Below are 14181 nucleotides of genomic sequence, written 5' to 3'. Positions count from 1 at the left end.
TTTCACAATTCTTGATGCCACTGTCAATATCACAGAAAAAGTAAAAACGCTTTTGAAAACTTTTTTTTATTTAAAAAGTTAAATATAAATACTATTATGTTTTATCATTTTATTTTATTTTATTTAAAATCTTTGAATACTAGATATTGTGTCCATAATGTGTCCTCTTTTAAAGTTTGCATAGGATTTAAATAAATCTGGACTAAAGGCTTTTTCTTCTTTTGACATTTTTGCATCTTAGACATATTCATCATGATCTATTATTTCAGATAAACAGTTTTCGCCCACTTTATTCTAATTCTGTACTTTTTTTTTTCTATTAAAATGCTGGCACTTTGTGACATCCCTATTGCCCCTGAACTCACATTATCTGGAAATTGCTTTGGTGCTCATATATTCCTACACCCTGAGCTCAAATACTGCCGTTTCTCAGTGTTGTGATCAGTCAGCACATTAGCTGTGAGAAAACAACCTCTTCTTTTACCAGAATAAGACTACAAGGCTTGAAATGTCAATAAGAATCCATTGTCCTTAAAAAAATGACACTACTGTTCCCTACCACACCTTCTTACCCGCTGGTCAGCGGTCTGTTGACATTCGACATGCTTTGGTTTTGAGGTTTCTTTTATTTAGTCTCTGCTCTCGAATTCCCAGTGTAGCACTACTCAATCATTCTGAAACATCTTGGTATCCCTCATGGAAAACAGGGAGTGCTCATTTCGTAAGCGGCAGGTTTGTGTTGTCTGCTGCTAGTAAGAGTCTCCCGTGTTCATCAAATTACCTTTCAGCACGTCGTCACAGAGCTCTGTTCTGATTGGCTGAAACCCTGCTGTGTGGGCAGAGCCTTGAGCCCTTATATGTTCCTGAGGGCTTTTTTTTGCTATGCAAAGCATTGTGGGAAGTATACAGGTGAAATCTGCTACCTTCTTATCTTTCATCATTTGTTTGTTTTGTTTTAATGGGATTACTCGGCAAAGCAAAGGAATGTGGATAGTTGATGTTCACAGATCTGTCGAAGCGCTCGACCTGAGAATCGCAGCGCAGGATGGCTGTTAGGTTTCTGCATCAGGTAACCTCTGCAGGGCCTGTAATGGCTGTAGGTGTGCACCTGATACCTAAGGGAAAACCATACACCGGCTGATCGGAGCTCAGGCTTGTCCTGCTGTGTTAGCTTTTTCATAGCTTGGACTTTTGACCTGAAAGTAAGCATGTGCTAAGCTGCATTAGGTGCAGGCATTCAAACTGAGGGGATGGTGTGTGCAAAACTAGTTTATACAAATAAGAACTGGAGCAAAAAACTGAATCTAGATAACTAAATCTAGATACAGCCCTTCATTGTGAGTTTTTAAGGTTTTACATTGATAACAAAATTTCTATTACATTGTATGCTTGGATTACCATGTAAATACTTTAGTGGCAGCAGGGTTGATCAAAATTTAGAATTGAGGAATTGGCTCCTTTTCAATTCATGTGTGTGAATTTAAATTAAGGGTATACACGACAACACTCGAGACGAACGCACATGCCTATAGACACAAATTCCATCATTTAATTTTTAATAGAAGCCTATAGACTAAACATAGCCTACACCTGTGCATGACGTCACGTTTTCACCAATTTGCATTTTTGTAGTTTACGACATTATAAGGGTGTCGGTTTCAAAAACTTGCGCTTTGAGCCCCGTTTTTAAAAGTTTGCGTTTTCAGACCACCAAACGTATCATTTATACGCGTATATTGTGTAAACAGCCCCTAAATTTGCGACACCCCATAGGAAGAACAACACAGGTAATGCATTCTGGGAAATGAAGTGTTCTTTTTCCACAAGTTTTTCCACTGTCTGTCTATCTGTCTGTCTCTAGAAAAAGCTTTTTTCTTTACTCCTTTATTTTAGTTGAATGTTTAATATAATCATTGGTTTCTTTTCAATATTTAATATATAATTAATAACAGGTGCCATTGGTCATTTAGAACTTTATTTTGCTGTGATAACGCATTGATGTTTGTGCTTAATGTTCATTTTTTGATGGTTTGTTTGGGGTTTCTTTGCTTGCTTTACTTTTAGCTGATTGTATTACAAGATTGCATGCATCTGTTTAGCAAACAAAGATAACCATAACAGTAAATATTTTATTGAGCACATGATCTCTTTCTCACTCAGCAAAGCCTTCGTTTATTTGCGTTTTTTTTTTTTTTTTTTTTTTTTTTTTGATAATTTGAACAGAAGCTTTAGGCATTAGTGAATGTGTTGGAATGTGCAGAAAACTTTGCAAATACAAAGATAAAGTCCTGGTGCATTGTTCCATTATCATGTTGCCATTAAAAACGAGTAAGTGTTCTGATTGGCTTATACACAGTAATAACACAGCCCGTGATACAATCTGATGACTGTGCTTGAGGAATTTACTTGTTGCCAAACCGGATATTCATGAAAACATCTGAAGAACTTCTTTTCTGTAGTCGAGGCCTTTAATTTACGATGAAGAGTTTGACATGCACATGGTTGTGGAATGTTGGGTCGGGTCAAATGGGAAGTGGGTAAAATTAGTCTGTGCGGTACACATGCCTGGGAGTTTGTCTCTTTGAATAGATGTTTGGGTGTGCGTCAAGCGCGGCCTCCTAATGACCTGCATTGCACATCCTCTTTTGACTAACTCTGTCTTTATCTGCACGTCATAGTTAGACAACTATTGTTTTACCATCATTGTTTACAGTTTAAGCATGACCTCTTTCTCTGTGCTGTGAGTTATTTTTAAAAAGGCTCCATGAATGATGCATCAATGTAAAACAAGGTTACATGAGTGGCGGTTTACATTAATGAACCCTCCAATCTCACGCTGGGAAACATGCCGCTATCCTGGATTAGACGCCGCTTCATTCCAAAATCACTGTGGCAAAATAACTGGCGCCGCGCTCCACACTTGTCCAGACATTTTCTTTTGAAAATTTTACTGAGTAGCGTCAGATTGCACAGCAGGAATGCTCTATTTAAGGCAGAAGACGACGCTGTGACCTTCAGATCTCCTTACAGCGTGTTCTTCAGTATCAGAATGGTTGTGATGTTTGTGGGTTTTGGATATTTGGTATGCAAGAGTGCTGTGTTTTTGTCACCAGCAGTCTTCACCGTAACCCTGACCAGCACTCCATCAGCTTCATGCCTTCTGTCCATCTGTTTCTATGAAGTTCAGCGCTTATGTGCTGATGCCTCTTGTTTAAAGATGTTAGAATTATGGTTTTTGATGTTTCTTTGACTACGCACTCCGCGACCCACCAGTTGAGAAACACTAGTCTAAATAAATTGGCAGCCACATAGAACAAACTCTGCAGTTGTAAATGTCATTGTTGATTAGTGTAATATTGTAGAGGTCTTCTCGGGTCCTAAAAACTGTACCCGACCCGAATCACTACTTGCCCGAACCCGACGTGCATAATTATTTTTTTTTTTAAAGAAAAACCCGACCCGAGACAGACCCGATAAAATTAGACCCGAGTCCGACCCGACCTGACGCCATTTCCTTTAGAACCCGACTGGACCCGAACGTAAACGGCATTTACATTGTGCACAGCCTTCAGCCCTGCGTTTCTCAAAAATGCACTTAACATCTACGCGCAAGTGTAAAGCGCGCTGAAAAGTGCTAAAATGTCAATCACACATCACTGTAACCCATTGCGTCCTATAAAATTTGGCATAATGTTATTTACCGGACCATACGAGGATTAGAACCACCATTCGTTTCCCTGACATTTTTCGCAATGTCTGTTATCGCCTCCATGCTTTTCTGACAGTGTCGCGTATTTTTAAAATTGATTGACAGGCCTGGCTTAACGACAATTCAAATACTTGCATTTAGTCAAATATCCAGCCACATGATGCCACACTAGTTCTTCTTGGCAAAGGGAGGGGTTGGTTTATGTGGAGCGAGCAACTGAGTAAATAAATGCGGAGGCAACCTTGCTTATGCTTATAGCCCATTTGCACGTAGAAGCGCGGATTCGCTCTCTCACTTAGAAAAAGTGAGAGAACGGTGTCATCCATTTGGAAAAGGCATATTTATTTTAAATTACCCGAGACCCGAGGCCACTAATACCGAACCCGACCCGAGTCCGAGACACTCGTCGGAGTTTTGGACCCGAACCCGCTCGGGTCTCGGGTCGGACCTCGGGTTTTCGGATCCAGGTGGACCCGTGAAGACCTCTATAATATTGTCAAACTCTGATTGATACACACTGTTATGATGCGTAAAAATCAGAACTCGTTGACCTCAAAATGAACCTCAGACTGATTATTGGATGTACAAGCACATCTGTACCCTCTAATGTATTACATGATGAGACACTTTTAAACTTCTAAATTTCAGTTTTGGCCTTTCACATTTATACACCCAGCCTGCAGGACACAGCATGAGGATAGCAACCAGAGATAACAAACACACTCGTGATAGGCGTTCGGCCCAGTTTCCAGTCTTCACTGTAACACTTCTGCTCAAAAGCTTTAGCCTGGATGCAGATGAGCTACATGAGGACATGACTGAAAAACAGCCAGGAAGAGTTCTGAGTCTTCTGACTTACATTTTACTAGGGCCCTATGATTTCCGCAATGCGTAAAAAGTGGACAGAATCGTGGCATCCAGTCCCAAAAATGGAATTTACTGTATAATGCGGAATATCATCAAAAGTGAATAAATCAAAAGTAGTGCTGTACACTTATTCAAACCGGGATATGGATGAGTGTGAGAGAAGTGCAAAAAGAATATGAAGTCTGCATGTTCTGCGAATAGTTTCATCTACAACATATTCAAGACTCTCATGTTGTTTTCAGCATCTGCCATTTCGCTATATGAGGACATTAAGATTTTTATCTAATTATACTTAATCTTCACGACCATTTCACTGTTTATTGTGGGAAAAAATATTGTCATATATCATATACACGGAAACCCAAAGGTCTTCATGATAACCCGTCAAAATAAAAGTTGGTAGAAAATGTGACAGAAATATATTACTATTGTACAGTAGAATGTACTTCTCAATGGTTAAAAGTTCATTTTAAAAGACTGATCAAATTGTGAATGTTTTAGGACTTTATTTGATTACCACTGTTATTGATAATAGATTTGTATTAAACCATAAATCCAGAAAAATTAAAACAGATGACATTTTATAGGGCCCTAATATATATTTTATTTTTTTTGTGTGTGATTTCAATTAATTAGACATGTTTTCGATTGCTAACATTTAATTTACCCATTAAAACTAATCCAAAAAAAAAAAAAAAAAAACAGAATCAAGAAAAAAATAAACATGGAATTTGTGAACATTTTATTTCATAGGGCCCTATTTTATCCAGTTTACATGCTCCTTTTTTCCAATGACCGTCTCTCTCACCATTTAACATGCTTCCGGCTGCATAGTAGGCAATTATCGTGTATGGTGGAGTTGCTATTCTGAGATGCTAAGTCTGTGTGTGTATAACATTTCAGCATCCAATGCCAGAATCCTGTTCATGGTATCGTTTACTTCACATAGCAGGAGTGGACTCGGCTAAGTGAGGTGTCATCCCTTCGGTAATGACACGAAAGCTGGGATGGCATCGGTAGCTGTTGTATTATTAGAGGAAGGAGTGGAGCTAGAAGAATTTGTCTCGTCTCCTGTAGCCGCTTGGACGTGTTTTTATGACTGACACCCCTCGACTTCAGCCCTTCCTGCTGCTTGAAGAAATTCAGTGTGTTATACAGATGAGCCTGGTCCATCCACACATCCAAATAAAGCTTTGGATTAAATGTGCCAGCCGTGTCCTGCCCTACTACGGAACACCGGATCCCCGTCTGAGATGCACGCCGACCCTCTTCACGATCATCAGTTAGATGTAGTGAAGCCTCATAAGCGGATGGTCAAAGTTGGGCATGGTTTAGCTCTGCTCACTAGTTTGGTGATGGAGGGAAATGTGTCGGATGCTCGATTAGTTTCTCTTTGAAGATGAAAAGGCGCTTTAAACGAGTCGGAACAGAACAGGGTCATCAGATTTAGGACGCGGGATGTGGACTTGGGTAATGTGCTTGTTTTTCTGTGCTTTGATCTTGATGTATTGTCTAATAGAAGTGTCACTGTGGATCTGGACTTTCTGAAGTGTCTCTTAAGAACATGCCAAAGTATTAGGCCTGTTTTTCTATCAATTTTTTAAGCTTTATTCTGATGACGTTAGTAAAAATGCTGACACTTTTCCATACTTTCTGACTTTTGCTCTTGAGCAGAACAGAAATGTTGAATATTTTAGAGTGGTTAGAGACAACTTTTAATAAGACATGAACTGGCGGAGAGGCGCATAAATTTAATGTGTTAGTTTCTGAGAACAGTGCTGATTCACCTTATGTCAACTGATCCAATCCTTAATCGTTTTTTGATGTTGAGTTCAGTTCAGTGCTCACTTTGCAATATAATTAATGTGCTTATTTTTTACCACTTTTTTAAGGCTTTTTGGCAACAGTAAAAGCTAAGAAATAACGAAAGGACATAGCTTGTGTATAGGAGGGAAGTTGCATGGAACATGATGCATTATAAAAGTAATTAAAAATATTTTGTTATTTCATGTTGATATTAAGCCCTTCTATACATACACTACGGTTTAAAAGTCGGAAAGATTTTAAATTTTCTTTACTCCAGTTTTCAGTGTCACATGATCCTTCAGAAATTATTCTAATATGCTGATTTGCTGCTTAGGAAACTTTTTTTTTTTTTGCTTAATATTTTGTGAAAAACAGTGGGATATTTTTTCAGGATTCTTTAATAGAATTGAAAGTTCAAAATAACAGCATTTATTTGAATATAGACATCTTTTGTCACATTATAAATGTCTTTATTAAATGTATAATAAAAAATCTTACCGATTCCAAACTTTTGAACGGCAGTGTATGATTTATTGCTAGCTGGTCTTTTCTTCTAGATTAATGCCGTTACATTTATCATCACACTGTGCCATAACTGTTTTAAGCATTAATTGTAAAGTAATTCATTATGGGCTGTTAGGTTCTAAAATAGGAATTGTCTTTTATTTAAGGAAACATGTGCAGGAAGGGGGGAATGTTTTATTACAGGAGGAACCATATGGAAAGTGACAGTGAATTTCAAGGAGACTCTTAATCATGTGCTAATAGTCCGCTCACAGCTCTAGCCGAAGCGCTCTGAATTCACTGAGGAACGCAGGTTATTTCTCTGAGCTTGTTAGAAGTCATGGTACATGCAGAAAGGTGTGTGTGTGTGTGTGTGTGTGTGTGTGTGTGTGTGTGTGTGTGTGTGTGTGTGTGTGTGTGTGTGTGTGTGTGTGTGTGTGTGTGTGTGTGTGTGTGTGTGTGTCGAAAGAACATCAAAACAAGATGTTGTGGGGGGTCAAAGAAAGAAGTCAACTCGTAATATGAAGCTTTACCTATAAATATGAAGATACATTTCCAGCTCTGAAAGATTTTAAATGTTAACCGTAACCCAAATTGTAACTGTCATACCATGAACATTACCTGAGCACTGAGCAGTTGAATTAATACCCTATAAAATGTGCTCATTCAGGGATTTGTATTCATTGCATGGATGAAGAACATAATGTGTTTAGCTCTTTGCCCGCCATTGACACATTTTTTCGGCTTAGCGCTCCCTACCATAAAACAGTGAAAACACGCAATGACACATCTTCTGAAAGAGTACTGAATTTCCAGATCAAACACAGGTGAAAAGAAGCAGAAACAAGCGATAGATATGTAAAGCAGATGGATATGTAAAATAAAGTGATCATCAACATTAAACAGCATATAAATCAAAACTAATGTTACAGAATGAAATGTCGACCCAGGACAAGCTTTAAGACTGTGAAGCTTTGGGGGTGTTGATGGACTCGATCTACTCCATCTGTGTTTTGATCATCATTCTGAATCCGATCTGGATGTAGTGACAAAAACAAAATTTAGCTTTTTGCTCAAAATGTTGCTTTTTTATGAAACTTACCCACATTAAAGTGTTGATTAAAAAAAAGAATGCATGAAGCTAGAATAATCTTTTCTTTTTTTTTTTTTTTATATAAGCAGAGGTTTCTTTTGATATATTGCATGTTCAGATATTCATACAACAAAATATCATGAGGGCCACAAAACGTTTGTGAAAATGATGAAAAATGCTGGCGCTACCTGGAAACCTTTTCTACAAATGCTGACGTGGAAAGAGTTCAGTTAACGTTCTCCATCTTTAATACTGTTAAACTGAATGTACAAAGTAAACTGTTTGCTGAAAATATCCACAACTTAACAACACCGAAATAGGAGCATGCAGTTTATCAGTAATTAATTGCATGTGAAAGTTGCGTTTATTACTAAACGGTGAGTGTGAGTGTGTCTGTATGTTTTCTAATATTTCAGGGATACAAAAAAATTGTAATATTATTATTTTGTCAACTCTTAAATTAAATTGTGTTAGCCTTTTCTTCCCTTTTCTTACATATATCTGAGTGAAACCACTTCTCCAACAAGAAAAAAATGATGTTTGCTATTGCTCTGATCTCACGAGTGACAGGTAGTCCTGCCCTCATGCAGAAAACAGAGAAGAGAAGAGATGTCACTGCAAGGGGGAGGGGGGAAGTTATTTTGATGAAAGATTATGTGGGCACATGAATAAAAATAAAAAATAAATATGTGCACGAATAAATCATATATAGTAAATACCGCAATATTCCATAGAAAAATAAGAATTGTCAATTTTGATTGTGACTTGTACTAACAAACCATATTTAACATTTGGTGTGTCTGCTGTAAGTATTTCTTTTCACATAAGTATGAATTCTTCCCAAAGTCGAACTTTATGATTTCTGTGTTGCATCTTTCAGTGTCACTCCTCAGAGTAGGTTGTCCAAGAAAGAAACTAGATTACAAAGACTTTCTTTTTCCATCCATTGTTGGAGTTGTTCTCTGGGACAGTTAGTGCTTTATTTTGGAGGACTGCCTGTCCAGTTGAGCAAACAAAGAGCATCAGTTTGTGGATGTCTGTGGCTGTGCTGCTTTCTCTGGAAGTGTGAGCGCTCGCTCGCTCTATTTTTACACCCCAGTGTTCTGAGAAAAGAGTGACTGTGCTCCAGTAAGTCTCCTGTGTTGGAGATTCATTGTTTTGTCATAGGAATGATGTCAAGGCCTTTTTGCTTTTTGGTCACATGTTAAATTAGTGTCTGTGTTAGTGTCAGTACTGATAATACAAAAGAACCACTTGTGTCATGTTTGTCATAGAGCAGCTTGACACATTGTTGCTGTTATTGTAATAAATGGCCCGATTTCTGTGGTGCTAGCAACATCAAGGTTATGGGTTTGATTAATAAATGAACGCATAGTGTTTAGTTTTAGTTGCTTTAAAATCAAAGTGTCTGCCAGATGCACAAATGTAAATGTAATATGTAAGGCGTCCGCTAGCAACTAATTTAATCATCGTTGATTATTCCTTAAATGAATCAGATATTTCACATCTGGCCCAGTGTTCTTATAAAATGTGCAAGTTACATAGATATAAAGGTTACAATATTGTAATTGATAAACATAAAAAAATCTGTTTCTGTATAAATAACTTTTTTTCTTCAAAATCATTCAATTGAATTATATATGTGATCAGATGGGGCAAGGATGCATTAAATTGATCAGAAGTGACAGTAAATACATTTATAATGTTACAAAAGATTTTTGACCAGAAAATCCAGAACCAGAACTCCCACCACACACCAGCTTACTGGCGGAGAGGAGACAGTGATGAAGCCAACCATTATATACTATGAGGATGATTAGGAGGCCAATGATGGACAGATTTGGGCAAATTTGGCCAGGATGCCGGGGTTGCACCCCTACTCTTTTTCCAAAGGACATTCTGGGATTTTTAATGACCACAGAGAGTCAGGACCTCGGTTTAACGTCTCATCCGAAGGGCGGTGCTTAGGACCCACACAGAGCACAGGGTGAGCGCCCCCTGCTGGCCTCAATAACACCCCATACAGCAGTACTGCAAATATATGTGATTTAACATCTTCATGTCCAGGTCAAGCATGTTAGAGTGTGTGTATTAGCTGCTAGTCGTGTCAGCGGGTCATTATCATCCTTAGGTTAGCATGCACAGAGACGACAGGAGATTGTTAGTGGCCGTAAAACCCTCTAATCTTCTTTTCACCGCTAACAGAGACCATGTTATGCTTGCCTGGTTCATGACCCCCTGATCTCTTCTTGTCTTACCTGGAATTCCCAGCATGATGGGAATTCCATGTTACTCAAACAAATTATGTTTACAAACCCAGCTGTTGAAGTTAATTTCTGTTGGATTTGAGTGACATCAAGCCTATCATCAAGTTAATGCTGGGAAATAGATGAGGTCAGATCAGATGGCGTTTCTTTACACCATTTCCTCATTTAGACACTCTTGTTTTGGTCTCCATAGATGCTTAAATCAGTAACCGAGGAAGTGGTCAATCTCAAAGCTGAACGTTCTTCCTGAAATGTATCATGGCATGAGAAGGAATAATCAATAGTTTTACATAAATTTGGTGGTGGTTTCAGGTTTGTATCACATTATATCCTGATCTAAATGCAATAAGCCATTAATTAATTTTAAGACATTAATAGTAGTGATGCACTGACATCTCGGCAACCCAAAATATTTGTCCAAAAATGAATCTTCGGTTATGGCTGAAACGGTGTCTATTTCATGTTTTCACTTTTCATTTCACTTTTAGTCTAACTATGCTGTTCTCTGGAGATGCATAAACAAAACTTCACTAAACGTTATTTATATCGCGCCTCCCTAATAATTGCAATAAGCTTTGTGCTTTGTTACTTTTGATATGAAACGTAGTCTGGACTTTCAAATCTGAAGAGGAGGAGCATTTGCTAAATATATGCACTATATTACATTATATTTTTTACTTGACCTGTTGTCTTCATTATTTAATGTATGTTAAATATAATCCGTCGTGAAAACAAGTTTCTATTACAGCCACAGTTTAAATGTTTATGAAGGAATTGGAGTAGAAAAAATAATTATATTAATAATTATATCATTTATATAATCTAAATAATTGTCATCACTAATACACAAATAGCATAAAGACTTACATATGCTAAGGATGCAAATGCAAGTAGAAGATACTCTGCTAAAGCATACTGTAACAATTTTTTGCAAAGTTTGCTCCATTGCGCAATGTTGAAATATTAAAGTGAACACCGTTGTCCTGCGGATCGCTGCAGTCTCCTAGGAATTCTTAGGAGTGTGTGTGTGTGTGTGTGCATACGCTAATATTGTATACACTCCGTCTGTACACACGTAAATATGTAGGTATTGATCTGTGTGTGTGTGTGTGTGTGTGTGTGTGTGTGTGTGTAAATGTAGGCCAGTTGTGTATTAGGATTACATAAGAAGAGGAGCCGGCAGAATTGTAGCGAGAGAAAGAGAGAGAGAGAGCGCAGACATGAAAACGGTGCTGTGCCGAAAGTGGGCACGCGCTGTGCAGTCGTTCAGGACTCGCCGTGGCTCTGTGAGTCTTATTTATAGTCCCTCTCTCTCTCTCCCTCTCCCTCTCTCTCCGGGTGCCTAATCTTCTCCGCCTCAGAGCTTAATTAGATTGGAGGTCGGGTGGCCATGGGGAGAGATGAGTGTGAACTGGCTCCCCTTTGGTTGCTGCGTGCGCCTGCAGAGAGCCCAGAGATGGAGGCGGCGCGGAGGGGCGCGAATCGAGGTGCGGGGGGAGTCCAAGGAGCTAAGGAACAGCTTCATCATCCTCTTCTCACCCAGGCATGCGTCATGCCTGCTCAAACTGCTGGTGGGGATGGGGAAAAAGGCGCTTGCGGTGGCTTGATCCTCCAGGGATAAAGCCTTCCATCAGCTGCCACCTTAGAGAGAGGATTGTCGTGTTTCTACCTCCCTTTCCTAGATCCCGCAGTAGAGATCTCGGGGCTTGATTTGTACAGAGTTGGTTTGTATCGTGTTAGTGGGCGTGTTTTGTGATTGTGTGCAAAGTTTTTGTCGTATATATCATGATGTTTTGTGTTGTATGTTAGCGTAGCGTTTGGGTTTGTGGCTTTGTTTGTGCTTGGGGAAAGTTCTGGTGCTGTGCATTAATCTGATGTTGTACTTTTCAAATAAAACTTTGCGATGAATGATGATGATTGTGAAGCGAGTGGAACGTAAACCGCAGATTTAATGTTTAATTGCAACATAACGAAGCATCCTTACTTGATGTGCGTGTGCAATAATGAGCCGGTAATGCAGGTGCAGGTGTAGGTGTGTGTGTGTGTGGAGTGGACTTCACTGGCTCCTGTCGCATAGCGTAGCTTTTGCTGGCAGCGGTTGATCCTCTGTTGATCCATCTGCCGTGCTGTTTAAACTCTTACATTGTCTGGGATTTGTGCTTCGGTCATTACCGTGAGATGCAGAGGGGAGCAGGTGTTTGGGTCTCAGTATCCCTCAGGTGTGAGGCGTATTTTTAGAGTGACTGGCAAATTAGCGTGTGCGAATTGATGTGCATGTGTGCGTGCATTTGGGCTCGGTGATGTATTGAATATTCACAGTGTTTAGCAGTGAAGTTAAGCAAGATTATGAATAGTGCAATAATTTAAATGTGCTTTTTATCAGGTTTACTAATGTCATTAGACTAGTTTCACAATCCATCTAGTCTCAAAACTCACAAATATGAGAGCGTTAAGACAGAGATGTTTTAATAAATAAATGAGCAAAATTGGCAAATATGGTTTTTAAGATTTTAATATTTCTCAATCTGTCCTATACTTAACTTAAATTAATAATTAAGCCTTCTTGTGGCATTTTTTTTCCATATATTTAAATGTTTTAAATATATGTAAACATGAATGCTGTTTATTACTATGTATATTGTTATATTGGTTTCTTGTGTTCATTTGGTTTAGAAAACATGCCTTGATTATTTTTAAATAGATGTTTTAGTTGGTACATTTAAGCAAATTTAATCTACTTAATCTACTTTTTTAAGCCACTTAAACCTTTTAAGCCATTTTAGAGAAAATGTGTATATATATGTGTTAGGGATGGGCATTCGATAAAATTTTCTTAGTCGATCGTCGGGAGAATTAACGATCGACTATCGATTAATCATTAATATTTTTTATATATTAAAATTAATTATTTATTTAACTTTTTATAAATTAAAAATGCAATGAAAATACAAAAATACAGCGTGTTTTTCCTTGATGAGATCTTTATTACAAGATAATCAACTTGCGGCAGTTAAACTGGACATTCGGCTAAACTTGAAATATGCGCTGCGGTGCTCTAAAAAGCAACAAAACCTGCAGCTTCGAGTTGGCGTCCTCAAACAGAGACCCGATCGTTTGTTCCAAAATAATAATAAAAAAAATCATGTTAAACAATAACTTAACCAAAAACATAATAATACTCAATGTAACTCAAAACTATCCAAGGTACGAAGTCGAGAAAGAGTGTGAGAGAGATTAGCCTACCTAGCAACAAATTAGGCTACTTAACAAAGCCTCAAAAAAAATATCTATTAACTCACATAAAACTTCTGCACCAGTCTACTGATTTTTGTTGAGAAAGATAAGCATGTTGATGACATGGACTGGGCCTGGGGTCAGACGCGACCGCAACATGGTGACCGTCAAGCCTCGTTTATACTTTTGCCTGGCTCTGCAGCGTGAGTCTCCGCAAACGGACGAGGCGTTTATACTCCACGCGCTCGCCTGTAAAACGCCGAATACCGCAATGACGTCATTTTTGCCTCGCGCACCTTTGCTCGTGCTTGTGCGGACGCGTCGAGGTCGAGTGTAAACAAACTCTTCAGTCCAGCCGCCGAAAACACCCGCTCTGAGGGGACTGACGTTGCCGGGATGCACAGGTACCTCTGCGCTAACTTGACCAGCCCGGGAAACAACTTATTCCGTTCACTTTCCACCCGTCTGCAGTGGTGCAATCCAGCGGTTCATTGCTTCAAGGCTCACATTACGCAACGCAACCATATTACATTTACATTTACATTTAGTCATTTAGCAGACGCTTTTATCCAAAGCGACTTACAACTGAGGACTAAACCAAGCGAGTCATCGTGAAGAGGCAAAAGCAACGCAAGAAGTGCTCAAAATACAAAGTTCAGACATAGCTCGGAGTAGCATAAGCCAGGCAAGCGAGGATTTAG

General features: G+C 38.8%; 1 protein-coding gene across 7 annotated transcripts in view; it reads left to right on the top strand.

Annotated features, from left to right (window-relative positions):
• LOC130091692 (tight junction protein ZO-2-like) overlaps positions 1–14181 on the top strand; it is a 113214-nt gene that overhangs the window by 36039 nt on the left and 62994 nt on the right. The window contains exon 1 of one of the 7 annotated variants that reach the window (XM_056259749.1): positions 946–1069. The exons of 3 other annotated variants lie outside the window; for them this stretch is intronic. In XM_056259749.1, the coding sequence (XP_056115724.1) occupies positions 1046–1069 (24 nt within the window). In that variant the 5' untranslated portion in view covers positions 946–1045. 3 more of the 7 variants (XM_056259746.1, XM_056259745.1, XM_056259744.1) reach the window with 3 other exon arrangements.

Source organism: Rhinichthys klamathensis, unplaced genomic scaffold, assembly GCF_029890125.1.
Source record: "Rhinichthys klamathensis goyatoka isolate OS25496 unplaced genomic scaffold, OSU_Roscu_1.1 h1tg000169l_1, whole genome shotgun sequence".
Classification (NCBI taxonomy): Eukaryota; Metazoa; Chordata; class Actinopteri; order Cypriniformes; family Leuciscidae; genus Rhinichthys; species Rhinichthys klamathensis.
This window is presented reverse-complemented; position numbering and strand designations above follow the sequence as displayed.